This window comes from Pongo pygmaeus, chromosome 7 (assembly GCF_028885625.2).
Source record: "Pongo pygmaeus isolate AG05252 chromosome 7, NHGRI_mPonPyg2-v2.0_pri, whole genome shotgun sequence".
In the NCBI taxonomy this organism is placed as follows: domain Eukaryota; kingdom Metazoa; phylum Chordata; class Mammalia; order Primates; family Hominidae; genus Pongo; species Pongo pygmaeus.
In genome coordinates this window covers 28636793-28659596 of record NC_072380.2, presented here as the reverse complement: position 1 = coordinate 28659596, position 22804 = coordinate 28636793, and the positions used below count along the sequence as shown (strand labels likewise).

At 36.5% G+C, this 22804-nt stretch overlaps 1 protein-coding gene across 4 annotated transcripts in view; it reads right to left on the bottom strand.

The window, feature by feature from the left end:
• Nucleotides 1-22804, bottom strand: part of FZD3 (frizzled class receptor 3) — a 74778-nt gene that overhangs the window by 28147 nt on the left and 23827 nt on the right. For 3 of the 4 annotated variants that reach the window (XM_054499027.2, XM_054499026.2, XM_063668600.1), the window contains 2 exons: nt 19855-20051; nt 12514-13531 (listed from right to left, as the gene is read on the bottom strand). In XM_054499027.2, coding sequence (XP_054355002.1) covers nt 12514-13531; nt 19855-20051 — 1215 coding nt within the window. Of the gene's footprint in view, nt 1-12513; nt 13532-19854; nt 20052-21480; nt 21550-22804 lie in introns of all 4 variants that reach the window. The other variant, XM_063668601.1, reaches the window with a different exon arrangement.

Here is a 22804-nt window from a genome sequence, read left to right as displayed (position 1 = left end):
TAAGAAAACTGTCAAGTATTCTTTTTAAGTGTTCCTGAAAACGTTATATTCCTATTGATGTTATATCACCTTTGCAATTGGAAAAAATTTACCTGATGTATATCCCAGCACTTTGGGAGGCCGAGGCCAGTGGATCACCTGAGGTCAGGAGTTCAAGGCCAACCTGACCAATATGGTGAAACCCTGTCTCTAAAAATACAAAAATTAGCCTGGTGTGGTGGTGGGCGCCTGTAATCCCAGCTACTCGGAAGGCTGAGACATGAGAATAGCTTGAACTCGGGAGGCGGAGGTTGCAGTGAGCCGAGATCGTGCCATTGCACTCTAGCCTGGGCAACAGAGCGAGATTCTGTCTCAAACAAAAACAAAAACAAACAAAAAAAACTTACCTGATGTATTTCTTTGATCTACCTGGAGAATACCTGGCAAAAAAGGGAGACATCAGCATCTACTTGCTATAAGCCCTGGGTCTTGATGACTGTCCCTGTTCTACAACAGCCTGGCTAGCTATAAATAGCCTACATTCACTATCTTCTGAATCACTGATCTCCACTAACACTGCTCCGATTTAATCTACAGAGTTGCAATAACTCTTTTCAACCATCATATAAAAACCATTTACCTGCGTTTTGATTTTTCTATTTAGATACATAATCCACCAAAGACCCCAGGGCTTAAATTATTTTTAATTAAATGGAAAAAAAACTACTCATGCTAAGGGTGAAATACCCTGCAAAAAAAGAAAAACACTTAAGGTTTTTTTTTTATTATTGTGATGGCCTAAATTCAATACTTGTTTTTGAGACCTTAGCTTTGAATCAGGTTGGCAGAGTCCTTGGCTTCTTTCCCTATCAAGAGGAATCTATACTTTACTAATAGAAGTACATATTGCATTGGGTTTGCTTTTATTTTTTTAAATAAATTCATTGCAAAATATTGACTTATATCAAGCCTATGGTCACCTAAAGCTCACATAAAAATGAACTATTCATCAGGTTCATACAGAGTCTGTCATACAACTGTTAAGTGACAACAGTTCCTGAATGGAGGTCTTCTGATTCCCGCTTTTGTGTACTTTTTAACTACACTACACTGCTTAGCAACCTTTACTGTTATTATGCTTTGAAAAGTCACCTACTTGCCCTATCAAATACAACGGCTTATTATGTGATAGTAATTAAGACAATGTGGCACTGGGACAGAAAAATAGACCCTCGAATAGAACAGCAAAACAAATTTCACATATGGGAACTTGATATATGACTAAGGCAGTATTATAGATCAGTGGAGAAAAGATGAACTAGTCAATAAATGGTGCACGCAACCTAGATTCCTCACATGCGCAGCTCACAACAGGGTTCGCGCTCCTATGAGAATCTAATGCTGCTGCTTACCTGTCAGGAGGCTCAGGCAGTAATGCAAGCGATGGGGAGTAAATACAGATGAAGCTTTGCTGGCTCACCCACCACTCACTTCCTGCTGTGTGGACCTATACTGGTCCATCACCCGGGGGTAGGGGATCCCTGATATAGGGTATAACTATCATATTCCTGAAGGTATCTTTATTTTTACTAGGTTTCCCCGTATTTTTTTTAAGAGATGAGAGAGTAAGAACTAAAAACTAACTGTTCTTTAGTCACAGAACTATCTGATTTCCATGTTTATTTTCTCTCACTAGGCTATGAACTGTAGGGGAGAGGCTGTATTTTATTCACAGTTGCTTCTCCAGCAACTATCAATATGCCAAAATATATAATATATATATAATATATAACATATATAATATATATATAATATATATATATAATATATATATAATATATAACATATAATATATATAATATATAACATATATAATAAATGGTTTTGCATTAATGAATGAATTTTATAAAAGGGGAAAAACAAGTTGTGGTTTATGGGAGAATAGTTTCTAGATTCATTTAATATTAGACCTGAGGAAAAACCCCTACAGATTATTCAATCCAATCCCCTAAAATTTTAGAGATGAAGAAAGTATAAACTTAGTGACTAGCCTAAAGACACAAAACTAGTTAGAGATATAGCCAGAACTACATGATGTCTCTCCAAATACTCAGACCTGTGTTTTTTGCATATGAAGAGGTGTAAAATGATGTTAAGTCTGTAGGCTTTGGAATCAGTTCACATCTCAGCTCTGTAACTTACTGTATGACTTGGGATAAACTGTATAAATATATGAGACTCAGTTTTCTCATTTGTAAAACTGAGTACAATATAACTTACTGGGCTAATGTGAGGCTTAAATGAGATGATGTGTATAAATTGTTGAGCATAGGACATGACACACGGCATGTAACTTAAAAAACTAGAAGAAACTATGATTATTAAACTATGTTGCTTCTACTCTACTATTCTCATAAAATACTAAAATTATTTCCTTAAATTGGTATGGTAATGCCTTCAAAGATTACTGGAAATACGTCTTATTTACATGTGTTTATTATAGTGATAGGTTAGAATTCATTTTTATTTATTTACTATAGTGATAACAGTACTAGATTATATTGAATTATTATTATTTTTTTGGAGACAAGAGTTTCACTCTTGTCGCCCAGGCTGGAGTGCAGTGGCGCAATCTCGGCTCACTGAAACCTCTGCCTCCCGGGTTCAAGTGATTCTCCTGCCTCAGCCTCCTAGGTAGCGGGGATTACAGGCGCCCGCCACCACGCCCAGCTAATTTTTGTATTTTTAGTAGAGACGGGGTTTCACCATAGTCGTCAGGTTAGTCTCGAACTCCTGACCTCAGGTGTTCTGCCCACCTCGGCCTCCCAAAGTGCTGGGATTGCAGGCGTGAGCCACCACGCCCAGCCTATATTAAATATTTTTAATACTATTATGCAGTAGAGTAAAAGGCTGATCCTCAAAAGCAGAAATGAGAATGCAACAGTGACAATTTATATGGGACAGAAAAATGTCATAGGTCACCAACCACTGTTATAAAAGAATGATCAAAGATGACATAGAATAATACTTGCTATAGATGAGGGGTCAACAAACTACAGCCTGAAGACCAAATCTGTCGCAATGCCTGTTTCTACAAATAAAGCTTTATTGGAATACTTCCTTCCATTTGCTGACTTACTGTCTATGGCTGCTTTTGTACCACAGCAGCAAAGCTGAGTAGTTGTACCATGGCAGCAAAGCTGAGTAGCTGCAACAAAAACCAATGGCCAGCAATGTCTAAAATATTTATTATCTGATCTTTTAGTTTGCCATGCCCTACTGTAGATAATGGCAAGTACATTGAATTTTTTTCTAAAAATGTGTAAGCATATCAGGTATTTCTGCAGTGAAGACTTAAACTGAACACACAACTTAGGTTATTCTGTTTAACAGAGGCCAGAATAATAACTTGTATATTTTATCATATTTATCCAAAAGTGTCATTTGACAGTATTTTACAACCAGTACATAACAGTATTAACAGTTTCTATAAATTTCTATAATAGTCTATGTTTCCTTCATATCGTATTCTGTAATATTTTCTGGCAAAACAAGAGATATAGAATATTTTTTCAGGGAATTCTCATTCTTTTCCTCTGTTACAGAAACTAAATAATTTTGAGGTTTGGCCCTAGGAAGTCATAGGTAGGCAGGATATTTACCAATTTAAAGATTAGTAGAAAAACAAAAAAAAGGTTAGTAGTACTACATATTTATACAAAAGAATTACTCATTGTCTAATGTTGGCAGCGTAAAACATACCCATTTCCCTCATGGTCCTTTCATAAACAATTCTGATTCCTTTTGCAACTGCCTGGTAAAGGGAAAGACTCATCAGAAAATGAAGCTAAAATCATAACAAATTAGATTTAATGTTATTCTGCTATTTTTGTATTTTTCTGAATCAAGGCTAGATAAAATAACAGATGGGATGCCTTGTGTGCTCAGAAGAATAGAAATAATATTTTTTGTTTGTTTTCTATAAAAATAATTTTTTTTTGAGACAGGGTCTCCCTCTGTCACCCAGGCTGGAGTGCAGTGACACAAACTCGGCTCACTGCAACCTCCACCTCCTGGGTTCAAGCACTTCTCCTGCCTCAGCCTCCTGAGTAGCTGGGATTATAGGCGTGTGCCACCACAACCCGGCTAATTTTTGTATTTTTAGTACAGATAGGCTTTCACCACATTGGTCAGGCTGGTCTAGAACTCCCAACCTCAGGTTATCCACCCTCCTTGGCCTCCCAAAGTGCTGGGATTACAGGCATGAGCCACTGCGCCTGGACTATAAAAATAATTTTTAAAGAATTCTACAAATGGCTGTAATGTGAATTTGACAGTCTTGGCTAACCTGCTTGTACTATGGTAACACATTTCTGTTACCGAAATAGAAGTTCTAGTGTCAAAATTCCTTGGGACATACTGCATTAAATTAGATGGATGAAAGAGATGAAAAAAATGAAGGGGCATTTTAGGAAAGGAAGGAAACATGTGCTTTTCAAAATCGATGTTTAAAAGAAAAAAATGACTCTAGTACAGAGTATAAGATAATCCTTTTTAAAGCCTCAAGAATTATGTACTTGTAATAACAGGAGTTAATATTGAAATTTTACTTTGTGCAAAGCACTCTGGTAAGAGGTTTATGTTTCTCATTTAATCTTCATTGCCACCCATGAGGTAGATATTACTGCATTTAACATATTATTTTCTGCATTTTACATGAAGGAATGGTAGCAACAAGTCACAAACCCAGCCTGTCTGATTTTAAAGCCCACATTTTTAACGAATATTATGCTAAATTCAAATTCTTTTCTAGAAATATCAAGAATCTTTGAGAACTGTAACTTTCACAGGATACTTTGAAACTCTTAGAAGGCACTAAAAATAGAGGAAATTATTATTAGACCAAAAAAACCCAAATATCTGTAAAATTACTGATCTGTTATTTTAAAATACACAATATAAAAAAGTATTCTAGAAATAAACCAGTTTTTAAATTGTGAAATATTACTCTGACTACTCAGACTATATTTCATAATTAATTCAGAATTTAGGCATTCAATACTACTTTTCAAGTATTATTTAATAAACATTAAAAATGAGTGTTCTTGCTAAAAATGGTTGGTATAGTATTTTAAAATCTAGGTAGTGACATCAAAAACAAAGAGAGGCTGAAAGACTGTCATAGCCAAGAGGCCAAGGAGACATGACTACTACACGTCATCTCCTGGGTGGGATCTTAGAACAGAAATAGGACACTAGATAAAAACTAAGGAAATCTGAATAAAGTATGGACTTTAGTTAATAATAATGTATCACTATTGGTTAGCCAATTATAACAGATGTACCATAGTGATATAAGATGTTAATAACAGGGAAAACTGGTACAAGGCATATGGGAACTCACTGTGTTATCTTCACAATTTTTCTGTCAATCTAGAACTGTGCTAAAACCTACAATTTTATTTAGAAAACAGAAAAAAAAGCCAGTGAAACTGTTTTCAGCGAGAACACTCATTTTAAAATACTTTACACCCAGCCAATTTTTCTTCAAATTATGAATTTACATTCACGCAATTTGCACTAAACCCAATTGGTATTTTGAAAAAACATGATAAACAACTCAGGAACTAATTTTTTCAGATATTTGAAAGTTTCTGTAATATGAGAGATAACTGCTAAGCAACCTTATTGGTTTTTAAGCAAATATATTCAAATATTTTCTCTTTCTAAGTCACCTGAGGAGACTGCTCCATCATTACTTAAAACATTTAAAAAACTTCTTATTAGGAATTATCATCAGCGCCTACTAAGTGTTCTATAAGGCACACTCAATAACAGCAGATCTTTATTCAAGTATGTGTGGGTATTACTTCAATATAAAAATTTCACATCACTGGTGCTCAATTCAGAAGTCTGTATAAGATTCCTCCAAAAATAAATTCCGAACAAAAACAAATATTAATCTCCTAATATCTGAATATTAAAATCAAAGTAGGGCAAATTATTGTATAATTCCATTTATATGAGATATCTAGAATTAAATTAATAGAGACAAAGTAGAATGGTAGTTGACAGGGGATGTGGGGAAGAAGAATGGGGAGTTATTGTTTAATGGGTACAGAGTTTCACTGATTGATTGATTGACTGATTTTTATTGAGATAGGGTCTCGCTCTGTCACCTAGGCTGGAGTGCAGTGGTGCAATCACAGCTCTCTGAAGCCTTGACCTCTTGGGCTCAAACTATTCTCCTGCCTCAGCCTCCCGAGTAGCTAGGACTACAGGCGCATGCCAACATGCCTGGCTAATTTTTGTATTTTTTGTAGAAATGGGGTCTTACCATGTTGCTAAGTCTTCTCAGTTTGAAAAGATGAAAAAGTTACTGGAAATGGATGGTGGTGATGTTTGCACAATGTGAATTTACTTAATGTCACAGAACTGTACACTTAAAAATGGTTAAAATGAGAACGTATACATAATGTGTGTATGCGTCTATAAAACTACAATTAAAAAAACAGGTGGCTGGTCTTCTAGTTTATCTGTAGGCTACAGTTCAGATGGGCTATAGTTTGCTGATCCTTAAGCTAATGTAACTATGTAAGACACATTACTTCTTTCTGCTTTAAATGCTTTTGAATGGCAGGAATGAAGCCATGCTATCTATTTGAAAAGGTTGTTGTGGATATTAGCAATCACAGATTTTACCCACAATGAAGTCTATACAAATAAGAGTTCATATTTATAGTACTTTATCTTTTTTGAACAGGCCAGGTTTAACTCAACATCTATTTATTCAAGCAAGATTGGAAAGCACAAGAATCACAAAGGAATTCATGGGACTCACATATAGAATAAAACTTTAGCCACACCAGCACTATCTTCCAGAACAGTCTCTGAATTAATATGCTAAAGAGAAAGGAAATCCTAGAAAAAAAAATACACGTTGGAGGGAATTTTTAAAACGTATCCAAGTGTTATTAACCTATGAGATGTTAGGGTAAAAAACATCCCTTTCCATCAGCTTTGTGAGGGGACCTTTCTGTGAAGAACAAAAAGCCAGAGATTCCCAAACTTCAATAAATAAAAGTTCTCAAACAAAACGAAACAAAACAAACATAAAGTTACTTAAAGTTAAGTTCAGAAGACAGAATGAGTGTGAACGACCAACCTGGTTAATAATGGTCTTTTGGTTAAATTTAAAGTAACTATTAAATGTATTTTTAAAATACATTTTAAAATATTGACAATAAATGAGTTAAGCTTTCAATTCAAGAATCTAGAAAAACAAAGTAATTCTAAAGAAAGCAGTAGGGATGAAATAAGACAAGAAATAATTGAATTAAAAAGATAATCTTTGGTGGGAGCAGTGGCTCAGGCCTGTTATCCCAGTGCTTTGGGAGGCTGCAGAGGCAGGATCCCTGAGGCCAGGAGTTTGAGACCTGCCTGGGCAGCATAACAAGACCCCATCTCTACCAAAAGAAAAAAAAAAGAAAAATCCTTTAACAAGATTGAACGTGGGGAAAAAAGAACATATTTATTAGGAGCAAAAACTAAAATGGTAAAAACATTTTAAAAATGAACAAATTTATGCTAATGTATTTGAAAAGTTAGATGAAATAATGTTCCAGAAAAATATAAATGACAAAAAATGCCTCAAGAAGAAATAAAAGACCTGAATAAAACCATTAGTATTGAAGAGATTAAATGGTAACTTAACAAAAATCTACTTTCTTAACCAACTTCTTTCCTTTTACTTCAATGACATGAGGACAGAGTTTTACAGGAGGATGTGCAAATCCTTTCCAAGAGTAGACAGCTCTTATATGAAATATAGAAATTGGAAAGCAAGCAAGACAAATTTGTCCCTATTTGCAAACAACATGATTTCTAGAAAGAATATCTAAGAGAATCGATACACAATCAGAACTAATAGGAGTTCAACGAGGATGTTTGATATAAAACCAATACACAAAATAAATCAGGCCAGGCACATTAGCTCACACCTACAATCCCAGTCTTTAGAAAGTCAAGGTGGAAGGATCACTTGAGACCAGCCTGGACAACACAGGGAGACCTCATCTCTACAAAAAAAGAAAAAAAAAAAAAGTTAGCCAAGCATGGTAGCACACGCCTGTAGCCCCACCTACTTGGGAGGATGAGGCAGGAGGATCACTCAAACCTGGGAGTTCATGGTTACAGAGAGCTATGACTGTGCCACTGCACTCCAACCTAGGCAACAGAGCAAGATTTTGTCACAATAAATAAATTAAAAAAATTTTAAATGGCATGCCTGTACACCATCAATAACCAATTTAATGCATAAAAACATAAATAAGATATTAAAACTCAGTATTGCAAAAATGGCAATGTTCCTCAGATTCATTTATAAGTTGAAAACAATTTCAATGAAAATCCTGACAGTGTTTTCATGGAAAATTGATTTTAAAATTCATACAGAAGAGCAAAGTACCAAGAATAGCTAAAATAGTTTTGAAGAAGAAGAACAAGGTAAGGAAGATGTGGAGTTGACACATGGTTATACAAATGAGAGAGCCCAAAAATGAAACTTGTGCATGACAGAGGTTGCATTACAATTGAAATAGATGAACTATTTGATCAACGATGCAGAAAGCACATGTCTTATCCATATGGAAAAATAAAATTGTGCTCCTTACAACATTCACAAAAATAAATTTTATGGGATTAGAGATATGAATCAAAAAAGCAAATTGTAGAAACTACTAGAAAAAATACAGCAGGCCATTTTAATCACTTTAATGGCAGGGAAGGATTATCTTAAAACACAAAAGACTAAGAAAGCACAAATAAAGTGAAAAGACAAGCCACAAAGCAGAAAATATCTGTAATGCAAATGACTGACAAAGAAAACCAATAATATTTAAACAGTAAAAAGCAAATAACTTAACAGAGCAATGGACAAAGATAACAAATAGGTAAATCACAGAGAAACCCCAAATGGCCAATAAATATACGAAAACACATTCAACCTTACTTATAATAAGGAAAAGGTAAATTACTACAGAATTGAGATATTATTTCAAAGTCTGGCAAAAATGTAAAAGCCTGAGAGTGCCAAAATGGGGACAAAGGGGAAACTCATATTCTGGTGTGAGTATAAATTAAAATAACCACTTAAGTTGAACATGCTTATAGCCTACAATGCAAAAATTCCAATAGAAACTCTTGTTCATATGTAAGAAATGAAAGTGTTAAAAGAATATTCACTGAAAAATGGCTTACAACAAAAAATTAGAAACTATATAATTCATCAATAAATGAGTGAATAAATTGCAGTACAGTTATACAATAGCATACTCCACTGCAGTTAAAACAAATTATCAGTACACATATCAACATATATATTCTCAAAAACATAAAACTGAGTTTAAAAATGAGCTACAGAATGATCTCACATATATACATTTTAAAAACTTGCATAACAGCAAATTTTACGGATAAACACTCAGCGACAGTATAAAAATATTCAGGAGAATGAAAAATACCGTATTTATGAGAAGGGTTTCTCTAGGAAGGGAGGAAGAAGAGGAATGGAAATATGGAAAGGAACAGAGGAGGTATCAACTGTATCTTTAATATTAGATACACAGGTACACAGACAGATACAGATACATATGCCATAATTTCAAGATTTCAAGGTAGTTGGGTTGTGAGTACATGGATATTTATTTTCTATATCTCTATATATTTGAAATACGTTATACATTTCCTTTATATTAGTAAAAGGAAACATTTTAAAAAATAGAGTTGCAGTATTAAAATAAATGCAACTCAAAAACAAAATGTTGAGTTAAAGAATTTAGTCAAAGAAATACATGTATAGTGTGATATAATTTATGTACTGGGTAAAACAAACATTTTTTATAACTACGTATGTATTGGTAATTGTATAGGCTTTTATGGGAATGAACAACTCCAAATTCACGATGATGGTTGTCTCTGGGGAGTCAATAAGAGGAACAGGATTAGGGAAGGGTACACAGGAAGTTTCAGCTAAATCTATGACTTCTTTAAAAAGTCTGAAGCAAATATTGCATTTGCTAAAGCTTAGTACGAGGTGGCTTTTAAAAAACATATCTATATGTAAATAATGGTAGCAACAACAATAATAGACAATAACAAGTAAGAATAGAGCCAACATTTTGAGCACTTATTATGCAGTAGCCACATTTCTCCCATCCAAGTACTAACCAGGCCCTACCCTGCTTAGCTTCTGAGATCAGAAGATATCGGGAGCATTCAGGGTGGTGTGGCCGTAGACTAGCAGCCACACTTCTAAGTATTTACATGCATAATCCTAAAAACAACCCTAGGAGGTAGATTCATTACTATCCTCATATTATGAGGAACTGAAGCAGAGGGAGGTGAAGTTCATCCAAGGTTACAAAGTTAAGTAATTAATGAAAGTAAGAAAAGAAGCTAGGACTCCTACTCCAGCTTACAGTTTAATACCTATGTTATTATCATCATTTGTTATTCATTTCTGTATGTTGAAAATATTTCTTAGAAAACACTATTAATCCCCCCCAACACACACACACACACACACACACACCCCCACACATATACATATATTTCAGTGTAGCTCAAACTGGTTCTAAAGATGCTAAAAGAATTCTAGGTATGTCATGAAAAAAGCAGCATCCCAACTACTCTACTGATTTACATGTTTGAAGTCTGGTATTTTTTAAGACCATTATTTCATGGTCAAACATTATTTCTTCAGTAGCCCTAAAATAATAATTTAGAATCCTAGAAACTGACATGGGGAAGCATAAAATATAATTCAACATCTCTCTCTCAGAGGGAAAATTGGATTATTTACCTTTAGGTCTGAAAACTCATATTAAGAGTTTTTAGTAAGCAGTTCTGGCAAGAAACTGAATGGAATTTCAATTATTCATTTTTTCCTAGTCTCTAAGTTATGAGTTGGTTTATTTTTAAAAAGTCAGTAGCTAATATACAATGATAAAATATCATTTGTATAGGACTACTTATACCAAAATAAAAGGGAAATTGGCATTCTCAGCTATCAAAAATGTATCAGCATTTATTATGTGCTAACCCCATACTCTCTGTAGCAGTAACCATTTGTTAAATATACATTTCTGTTACCATGTCTTAAAAATGTCCCCTCTTCTCAAGCAATATACCCACATTATCATTACTCTCATCTACAGAATGTCTTCAAAAAACAAAAAAGAAGTTCTTCTTGCAAAGAGTTCAGTGTATAGTAGTAGGGGAAACAGACTAGTAAACAAAAGTTATCTGTAATCCATAAGTACGTCAATAAAGGTATTTAAAAATATTAGAGTAACAAAGGTTGGAGGAGATGGAAAGGTGGCTGGTGCACTTTTATAAGAGGAAATCTGGAAAATGATGAACAGGAGACACCACATTAGAGTACTCTTTTAAGAAAACTTGTTTTAAAAGAAAGAAGAGAGGCTGGCGTGGTGGCTAACGCCTGTTGATACCAGCATCTGGGGAGGTCCAGGAGGGAAGATCACTTGAGGCCAGGAGTTCGAGACTAGCCTGGGCAACATAGTGAAACCCCATCTCTTAAAAAAATGAAATAAAAAATTAGCTGGGCATGGTGGTGCACACCTGTAGTCCTACCTAACTGGGAGGCTGAGGCAGGAGGATTGCTTGAGCTCCTGGAGTTAGAAGCTGCAGTGAGCTATGATCACGCCACTGCATTCTAGTAAGACTCTGTCTCTAAATAATCATCATAAATATATAAAAGAAGATAGGGTAATAGTAGGAACACAGATTCTAGAAGTACTAAAGATGAGAGAGAGAAATACTTAGCATTAACTCCTCTGATCTATTTTCCTTGACTACATTTATCTAAGACTAAATCCCAGCTGTTCATTTACTACTCAAGAGCAAGTCACTTAACATTTCAAAGCTTCAAATAAGATACTAGATGTTTAAGAACTCTAAATTACAGAGGGAATCTGAATAAATGATCTCTAAAGTTCTTTCTAGATTTGAAATTCCATAATTCTAAGACTACCAGAGGCTCTGAACTCTTTAAACTCAAAAAAAATCACAAAATATTCAGTATGCAAAGAAGAAAAATCAAGATCATTGAGTTTTTATACTTGCATCTTGTTACTTTTGCAAAACTGCTACAAATAAAACAATTTCTAACCTGAGCATCAGTAAAATTCCCATAAAAAGCACATTTTTATAAATGTTGGTAAAGTGCTTCTCCCCCATGAAACTGCACACTTCTGGAAAAAAAAAAATCACCAATAGACATACACTGCTTAAAAGCCCATAGTGTAGACTTGTTAAGTCATCTTTTAAAATGAAGATGTCTATCAAATATGTGTATTACATATTTAAACATATTTGTTATCTCACCCTTAAAATGTTAATGTACAAGTTGAAGGTTCATGACATTTCAAAAAACAGCTGATATTAACTCATTATAGTAATATGCTTTTGTTTCATTATCACATATTCTGAAATTTGTAACAAGGTTTCCCTTACCTGATATGGACATGGAATGTGATATTCTCTGCAGCGTTCTTGTATCCACGTTGTTTCCCAGATGCCCCGGTTAGCTTGCTCATAAAAGTAGCATCCAATTACCACCAAGAGTGGTACGAGATAAAGAATGCTGAAAACACCGATCCGGATCATAAACTTCACTAATTTATCTTGGTTCTCCTTTTCTAATGGAATCTCAATTCGAACTCTGTTTAGGGATATAATGCCAGCTAAGAGGAGAGAAACCCCAACTACCACATACAGGCAGAGGGGAGCAAGAACAAAATATCTCAATGCATCAACATCGTAGAGGCCAACAAAACACACGCCACTAATATTGTCACCTTCAATTTTATTCATCGCTAAAAGGATGATGGTTAGAGTTCCGGGGATGCCCCATGCACTGGCGTGAAACAGCAATGCTTTCTTCTCAATAGCTTCACTACCCCACTTTGGCACAGCTGCTAAAAACCATGTGATGGTAAGAATTACCCACCATACACTGCCAGCCATAGTAAAAAAATAGAGTATCATAAAAAGCATGGTACAGGCTTTATTATGAGATCCTTGTGTCACTGTGGAAGCCTTATATTGTGCAGGGATGGATGCATTGCAGGCTACTCGATCCTCAAGCAAAAATCCAATGAAGAAAATTAAGGATACCATCATGTAGCAGACTGCATAAAATATAATAGGCCTTTCAGGATAACGGAATCTTGTGACATCAATCAAAAAAGTTAAAAAAGTAAACAATGTGGCTGAGAGGCAAATGATTGAAATCAATCCTATGAAATAGCGAGCAAATGACAGTTCTTCTCTTCTGAAGTACATATTTGGACAAGGAGGTGAACAATCACGCACGTGCAGAAAAGAATAACCCAGATCAGGATCAATTTTTAACTCTCGGGGACACCAAAAACCATAGTCTCTCTGCACTGCCACTGGGGCTCCTTCAGTTGGTTCTCCAGCTAAATTCAGATCCACAAGTCGAGGATACGGCTCATCACAATCTGGGAACCTAAAAAACAAAACAAGATGAGAACTATTTTTACTTATGGGGAAATCTATCATGATCTAACAATTTGGATTTCCAAATCTGGCACTCACAACCTTATTTATTCCTGGAAAGCAAATGTAATATGTAGAAATAAAGTAAATGGTGATATCTTGTTTGTGGTCCATACAACTAGATTTTCGACAGTTGAGCAAAAAATACTAGTTGTATGTCTTGAAAAAGTATGATAGCCTCAAGACAAAGAAAACAAGGTTGTGTTGCAGACATTTATGCAACTAAGGAGACCGTTGTCATGAATTCCCTTCATTGTTAATTTTTTTTGCCAATATCTGTTTCTAAGACTTTAGACTCCCAGTAACTAGCTGTTTACTGTTTTATATGCATCAAATAGTTTCTAAGAAACTATCATTAAGTTTGCCAAACACATACATAACTTTATGCTGTAGCTGATTAATATCTTCAAATCTTTCAAATTTTCTAATACAAACCATTTTCTTCACAGAGAATTATAAAGCCAAATGACAGAATGTATTGCATTCAAGTATTTACTGGAACCCTGCAATATGCTAGGAGTTAAAAATATAAAAATACAGATCTCTATCCTTGAATCCAGAAGGAGACACATACTTATAAACACAACATACACAAAATACAGTAGTGTGACACTCTGCTAGCAATTAAAATCTATATAAGGCACAAAAATGTTAATGATAAAGAGAGATTAGTTACATAAGGGGAAGGAATTATGAAAGACTTCACAGTCCCCCAATACAGGATTTTAAATCAGTATTAGCAGTAAGCCAATCAGCATTCTAGTAAGCAAATATAAGCATAGGCATAGATGTTTGAACAGGGTGTGTTTGTTATTGCTGGAATATAAAGTATGCATGACTTGTGGCAGGAGATGAGACTGGAGAGGTAAGCACATTGCAGAAATGTGTGTGTGAGTGTGTGTGTGTGTGTGTGTGTGTGTGTATAAACATTAACATAAAATTTAAAACCATGCAAACACTACAATTTTCCTATGTTACCCAATACTAATATATCTATGGATATATTTGTATATCTAACTGCCAACTCAACATATACACTTAGATATCTAATAGGCACCTCAATCTTCAACCCTTCTGAAAGCAAATTCTTGACTTCCACTCCTCAGGTTTCCCCATCTCCATAAATGGTTATTCTATACTTCTAGCTGCTCAGGCCAAAAACCTTGGGGTTATCCTTGATGTCCCTTATCTTTCATATACACATCACAATCTACCAGCATTTCCTGTGATTCTACTTTGTAATATATCAAGAAACCGACCTCTTCTCATTTCCTCCCCTGCTGGTGCCCAGTCTGAGCCATAAATATTTCTTCCCTGGACTTCTAGAGGGGCCTCCAATTGATCTCCATTTCCACACAGCAGCCAAAGTACTCCTTTAAAGATATGCTGCTCCTGTGTTCGTGATCATGCCTCTTCTGCTTCAAACCCTCGAATGGCTTCTCATCTGAGAGTCAAATCCAAATTCCTTACCAGAGCTACAAAGACCCTCAGCCCCAGTACTTTTCTGATCTTATTTCCTTCCATTCTCCCTCACTCGCTTGGCTCCAACCACTTTGGTCTCCTGTTATTCCGTGAGTTTAGGAAGCGTGGTTCCACTTCAGAGTCTCTGTACTTGCTGCTCTGTTTCCTCTGCCTAGCCCGCTGTGCCCCCAGATATCATCATTTGTCTTCTCACTTCATTCAAGTCCCTGGTGCAAAGCCTCCTTATCAAAAAGGCCTTCTCCAAAGACTCTATAGAAAATAGAATCCCTCTGCTCTCCTATATTGTATCCCTATCACCTACCACATTTGTTCTTATTAGCATTCATTTTCATCTGACATTGTCTCTATTTATTTACTACCACCATTAGAATTTTCACTCCATAAGAACAGGATCTCTGTTTTGCTCACTGCTCATCTTCGGCATCTAGAATAGTGCCTAGCACACCAAAGACATTCAACTGACGTGTGTTGAACTAATGAATGTTGAGTGAATATATTCATATAAGCCTAACCCAAGTAATCAGAAAGGTAACCAGGAGCAGTGTAAAAGACAGACTTGAGCGGGGCAAAAATGGAGGCAGGGATACCAGATGTGCCAAAATGAAAGTCAAATAAGGCAGTGAGAATGAGACAGATACAAAATTAGTTAGCTGAAAGCAACAGAATGCATAACTTGAATGTGGGAGTTAAGATCAATGAAGTAGGAACAGAAGATACTTCCAGGGAATAAAAAAGTGAGCCAAGAAGTAAAATCAATTTTACATATGCCAAAATTGAGGTCGTGGAGACAAACTGAGGCCAGGATTTCCAATGGCTACTGGATATAGGTTAGGATTTTCAACAGCTGCTAGATATATGCAGGTTTTGAGCTTTGCAGAGAGAGGCTACAGACTCAGGTTTAGGAGTCATCGGCATATAAATAAGAGTGAAAATAGGTGAGATGAGATTATCCAGGGAGGGCTGTGGAGAACAGGAACTGAACTCTGGGAAGCACCATTATTCAAGGGGCAGAAAAAAGGAGGATCCAAGAAGGAAATTGAGAAGGAACAGTCTGAGAAATAACAGATCACAATAGTTCTCTTACATGATGGACTGAATCATTTTCAGGAAAGGACAGGCTGAGCTTGAAGGAAATAAAGGTGAGATACAAGTTTAAAGTAAGTGATACAGATTTGGCACAAGTGCTGAGGAAAATGAACAGAAATTTTTCTGACCAAGACAAGTGGTTACAAATAGAAAATACAACTGCTGTAATTTCAGAATCATTAAATATATAGCATAATCAATTTGTAAGAAATTAATCAGTCTACTTGGAGGTCTAAATAAGTACAGTAAGAGGGATGAGATGAAACTGCTATCAGACACGTTATTTCAAGTGATAGACAACAACATTTAAGCTAAATAAAGAAACAAATGAGATCAGGAAGGGTCTATTTAGGATAAAAAGATAAAAATTCTGGGGGTGTCCATGAATTTTTAGAATAGGTGCTGTCTTAGCCCATTTTGTGCTGCTATGACAGAATACTTGAGACTGGGTAATTTATAAAAACCAGGGATTTATTTCTTACAGCTCTAGAGGCTGGGAAGTCCAAGTCAAGAGGGCCTGCATCTGGGAAGGAGGTGCCTCCTTGGTGCATCAACCCATGGCAAAAGGGAGAGAGAGCATGCGGGGCCAGGGAGGAAAAGGGGCCAAACTCATCCTTTTATCAGGAACCCACTCCCGCAATAACTAATGCCCCCCTGAGATAATGGCATTAATCTATTCATGAGGGCAGAGTCCTCATGATCTCTTAAAGGTCTCACCTCTCAACACTGCTGCACTGAGAATTAAGTTTCCAATACATGAACTTTGGGGGACATGAATATTCATGAAACAATCCCCACTGCAGTGGTATTCAGAGGCAGAGCCTGGCCAAGTGCAGTGGCTTAGTTTGTAATCCCAGCACTTTAGGAGGCCAAGGCGGGAGGAGTGCTTAAGGCCAGGAGTTTGTGACCTCCCTGGGCAACAAAGCAAGAGCCCATCTCTACAAATTTTTTTTTTTTTTAATTAGCTGGACATGATGACACGCCCATGTAATTCCAGCTACTTGGGAGGCTGAGGCAGGAGGACTGATTGAGCCCAGGAGTTTGAGGCTGTAGTGAGCTATGACTGTGCCCCTGCACTCCAGCCTGGGCAATACAGTGAGATCCTATCTCCAAAAGGGAAAAACGAAGTGAGGTCTTTGGGACAATTAAAGGATTAATGTCCCTATAAAAGAGGCTGCAGAGTGAGCTTACCCCTCTTGCTATCCTGCCACATGGGGATACCGTATTCCTACCCACTGGAGCATGCAGCAACAAGGTGCCATGTTGGAAGCAGAAAGCAGCCCTCACTAGAAACACAACCTGCCTGTGCCTTGATCTTAGACTCTCCAGCCTCCAAACCGTGACAAATAAATTTCTATTATTTATAATTTACCCAGTCTGTGGTATTTTGTTGTAGCAGCACAAATGAACCAAGGCAACCAGTATAGTAGGCACAAAAGTATGAGAGCTATGAAAGGATAAAAAGGTTGCTATGAAAGTTCCCTTTGAGGCTGGGCGCGGTGGCTCACGCCTGTAATCCCAGCACTTTGGGAGGCTGAGGCGGGCGGACCACTTAAAGTCAGGCGTTCGAGACCAGCCTGGCCAAAGTGGTGAAACCCCGTCTCTACCAAAAATGCAAAAATTAGCTGGATGTGGTGGTGGGCACCTGTAAACCCAGCTACTCAGGAGACTGAGGTAGGAGAATTGCTTGAACCCAGGAGGTGGAGGTTGCAGTGAGCCGAGTCACGCCACTGCACTCCAGCCTGAGTGACAGAACGAGACTCTGTCTCAAAAAAAAAGAAAAGAAAGTTTCCTTTTTCAGAATTTAAGATTTCAAATTTAGGCAATCCTAGGGTATAATGAGGACATAAAATAGGTTTAATCCTATCAAAACAAATTAAAAAAATAAATATGCTTATATATAAGCTATTAAAATAAAAAGACACCTAAACAATAGGCATTAAATACAAGAAGCATAAAACAAGAGTTCCTGTCCAGGCAATTCATAATTGTTTTACACCAATTTATAGACTTCTAAAAGAGAGACTAGAAACACTTCCAGGTGTCTGGAGACAGAAGACATGAATGGTTAGATGGGGCTAAACAAAAGGGCAGGTAAAATAGGTGAGAAATAGACAAATATGAGAAAGCAGAACATCAATAAATTGACTACAAGAAACAAATACAGTAGTCCTCATTTAAAATTGTAGATCGGTTCTTGTAAACTGTGACTTCAAGCAAGAAACCATACAGCAGGTCCTTAAATAACACTGTTTTTTTTTCAATGTTATTTTGTTATAATGTTTGTAAGAAAACAAATTGGTATCCATGAGGCTAAGGCAGGAGAATTGCTTGAACCCGGGAGGTGAAGGCTGCAGTGAGCCAAGATCATGCCACTGCACTCCAGCCTGGGGGACAGAGTGAGATTCCACCTCAAAAAAAAAAAAAAAAAGAGAGAGAAGAGAAAAGAAAACAAATTGGTTTCATTAAATGTCACTGTGCTTAAAGTCACATATTCTGAGAACCTATCAACAACGTTAAGTTAGGACTTACTGTACAGGATTTATTATTTCTTAAGTTTCTCCATCTGTCAAGTAAGAGTAACAACATCTGCTTTACTCGCCTCCAAGAGCTATTGCCAGGTAACAAACAAAATTATTTTTAAATATGAAGGAGAAAAGAATGTTGCTTATAATAACAAAAACCTGGAAACAACTTGAATGACCATCAGTAGAAGGCTAAATAACTGCAGGATATTAACACAATTGGCCACTATACGGCAATTAAAAGGAATGTACCAGACCTACAGGTTACAGGTACAAACATAGATAGATACATACAAAAAAACTGTATTGTTTATGGATATGCATATATGTAGTACGAGTATATAAGCAAACGTGGGAATGATTTTAAAACAAATTCAACATAAAGATTATCTCACTCCTGGCAGGGAAAGAAGATAATAAGCTCAAGATGGATAACAAGGAAAAACCTTCAATTCTACCTGTATTGTTTTATTTCTTAAAAAAAATCTGAAGCCAATATTACAAACTGTTAAGATTGGGCAAATCTAGATAATAATAGATACACAACTATTCACCTTATTCTTTATCCTTGAAATATTTCAGAATACAAATAGGTAAAACATTATTACATAATAAATATGGTACATTATTAATAATAATGCTCACTCAAATGAAACTTTAAGAATGTCTAATAAATCTCAAAACTTTAAGACATGCTTATAGTCGATATACTGCATGTAATTTGAAAAGTATTTGACATTTTCTGGATTTGGTATGTTAATACTTGACAGAAAAAAAGAGCTGACAGAACTATCCTACAAATCTATATTTAAATCATAAAGGTATTTAAGCCCCCGCAATGATGAGGTAATAAATGGTTTTCTTCTCCGTATAATTTTTCACAAATAGCACTATTTTCATAATCAGAAAAAAATGTTTTAAAGGGGGAAAAAATCAACTGTCTTGATTATGTAATTCTTAAGTCTTTCAAAAACTTCTTCACAGAAATGTTTTCTTTTTCATTTAGTGCTTCCAAATTTCTAAGCAAATAAACAATTGTGAAGCCATAAAACTGTTCAAAATTAATGACTAATATGTACACTTCAAAAAAAGTTTTTTAAAACAGATGGAAAAGACGACAAGTAATTTTAAACATATTGCAACATAAGAAATGATCCATGAAAATCTACGATTTTCGCACCTACTGCATTCCATATCTTCAGGCCAAGGAACACCAAACATCTCCATGAGCTTCGAACACTCACTGTAAGCCCGCTGACACAGCCTACGACAGGGAAGTGTGACACGTCCATATTCCATACAAATAGGAGCATAGAGTGCACAAAGAAAAGGCCGGAAATCCCGAGAACAATCCAGATTCACCATAGGATGGAATGGCTAGGGAAAAGTTAAAATTGAATAATTAGTTAAAGAGCTGTATAAAAGTTAAAGCTTTCTATAATACTGCAACATTCTCTTTTTCATTATAAGAAAATTCTGAGGGTTATTAAAATTTTCTGAAGGGGAGTTTTTGTTTTTTTAAACGAAACTGTCCTAGCCCTACCCTTGAAGATCCTAATCTAGCTAAATGTGAGGTGTATCCCAGAATCTATAAGTATATTTTAGGTATTACAGGTGATATTGATGAAGAAGCAGGGTTGAGAACCACTGACAACATCCATTTTACAAAGAATAAATCCACAAAAGACATGCACCAAATGTTCAAAAGTGTGACTAGATTGGTGATGGGATTACAAGAAAATTTTCGTTTTCTTCCTTTAAGTATTTCTTTCTTTCTTCCTTTTTTTTTTTTTTTTTTTTGAGATGGAGTCTCACTCTGTCGCCCAGGCTGGAGTGCAGTGGTATGATCTCGGCTCACTGCAACCTCCGCCTCCCAAGTTCAAGCAATTCTCCTGCCTCAGCCTCCCGAGTAGCTGCAATTATAGGCATGCACCACCATGCCCAGATAATATTTGTGTTTTCAGTAGAGATGGGTTTCCCCATGTTGGCCAGGCTGCTCTCAAACTCCCGACCTCAAGTGATCCGCCTGCCTCAGCCTCCCAAAGTGCTGGGATTACAGGTGTGAGCCACCACACCTGGCCTCCTTTAAGTATTTCAATTTCTAAATCTTCTTCAATTAACAATTGTCAACAGGAGGGAGGACAACAAGTAATAGGAGAAAAACTGGGAGAAGGAGAGGAAGGTAAATAGTAATATAGTAGTAATTTAGGCATTGAGGGCGGGGCAAGGTCTCTCACTTTGGGCTCAAATTTTCTTGTTTTTTTTTTTTAAAGACAGGGTCTTGCTCTGTCACCCAGGCCAGAGTACAGCGACAGGATCTCGGCTCACTGCAACCTCTGCCTCCTAGGCTCAAGCAATCCTCCCACCTCAGCCTCCTGAGTAGCTGGGACTACAGGCACGCACCACCACACAGGGTTAATTTTTGTATTTTTTGTAAAGACAGGGTCTCGCCATGTTGCCCAGGCTGGTCTCAAACTCTTGGGCTCAAGCGATCTGTCCACCTCAGCCTTCCAAAGTGCTGGGATTACAGGCATGAGCCACCATGCCTTTTTCACATTTTAAACAGAATTTTTTATACTGTGAAATCACATGATGTAAACAAAGCTAATGCTGTAAGCTAATATTAAGGAAAAAAAATAGCAGCCCCAAACATAAAACCAAAATAAAATAATCATTTCAACCACAGGAACAGATAAAATATCCCAAGGATGTGCATCTGGGCTTTTGACTATGGAATATTTTTTGCATTTATTTATATAATAGTTTGAGTCACTGCTGATTTTGAAGTGGTTAGAGATATTCTTACCACCAGGCCTTTCAAATGTGGATGAATCAATTTGTTTCTGCACTGATGTATATTATTTTCCAGAGCCTCCTATACATAATACAATTAGAAAATCAAGAGTCACTTAAAGAAACTGACGTCAAAGAACTATAAAATGAATATAATAACTGACATATAACAATAAACTATCTATGACTTTCACTTCTAAGAAAGAGTACTCTGTATTAGACCAATGTTTCCATCAAGAATGACTTAAAAAGAAAAAAAAAGTTTTAAGTTATCTATTTAAAGCCACTGGAGAACTGCTAAAGAACTTTAAAGGGAATAAGAATTCAAAGAGCAGGAAAGCACAAACAGGTAGCCTGATACGTACAGCCACTTTTCAAAGGTGGTATTTGTTGAACTGGGCGTAAGACAAGAGGCTAGGAATCAAGCTTTGCCTAGGCTGTGCTGGAGAAACTGAGAAACCAGCAGAGCTGTAGGTGGTCTTGTGAGGCTATAGAGACAAAATGGGAAACTAAAGAAACAAGATCTACATGAGAAGAAGTGGGAAGGACTGAGCCTAACACAGAGCCAGTTTTCCCTGTGTGTATCTGAAAATTCTAAAGCTACACAGGGAAGGAAGCTAAGAAGCTAAGCAGAAAGAGAACAGAGTAGAGATTTTGGCAGTCTTATCAGTCTAAAGAGACATGAATTACAGTTCAACCTCTGCACAGCATCTCAACATACCAGACTTCCTGCTGAGAAGTCCTGAATGACTACACCCTAGTAGCAGAGACAAATCAGAGGGAGAGACCTACCAACATTGCAATGCAGCCTCTACTCAGCTCAGTTACTGACTGAATTAAAGTGATCTGCTGGCTAGACGCAATGGCTCACGGCTGTAATCTCAGCACTTTGAGAGGCCAAGGCAGGAGGATCACCTGAGCTCAGGAATTTGAGACCAGCCTGGGCAAAACAGCAAGACTATCTCTAGTTAAAAAAAAAAAAAAAAAAAAAAGCCAGGCATGGTGGCATATGCCTGTAGTCCCAGCTACTTGGGAGGCACAGGCAGGAGGATCACTTGAGCCCAGGAGTTCGAGGCTGTAGTAAGCTATGATCAAAGCTGCAGTGAGCTATGATCACATCACTACATTCAGCCTGGGAGACAGAGTGAGACCCTGTCTCTAAAATAAATAAATAAATAAAAATAAAGTGCTAATTGCATTTATGTGCTAAGCAGGTAAGAGGATTAATCTTTTATATAGCAACATAACGTATCTGGAACCTCACTAATATTTTATAATGTCTAGCACTTAGTAAAAAATTACTGGGCATCCCAAGAGACAGGGTGATAAAACTGAAA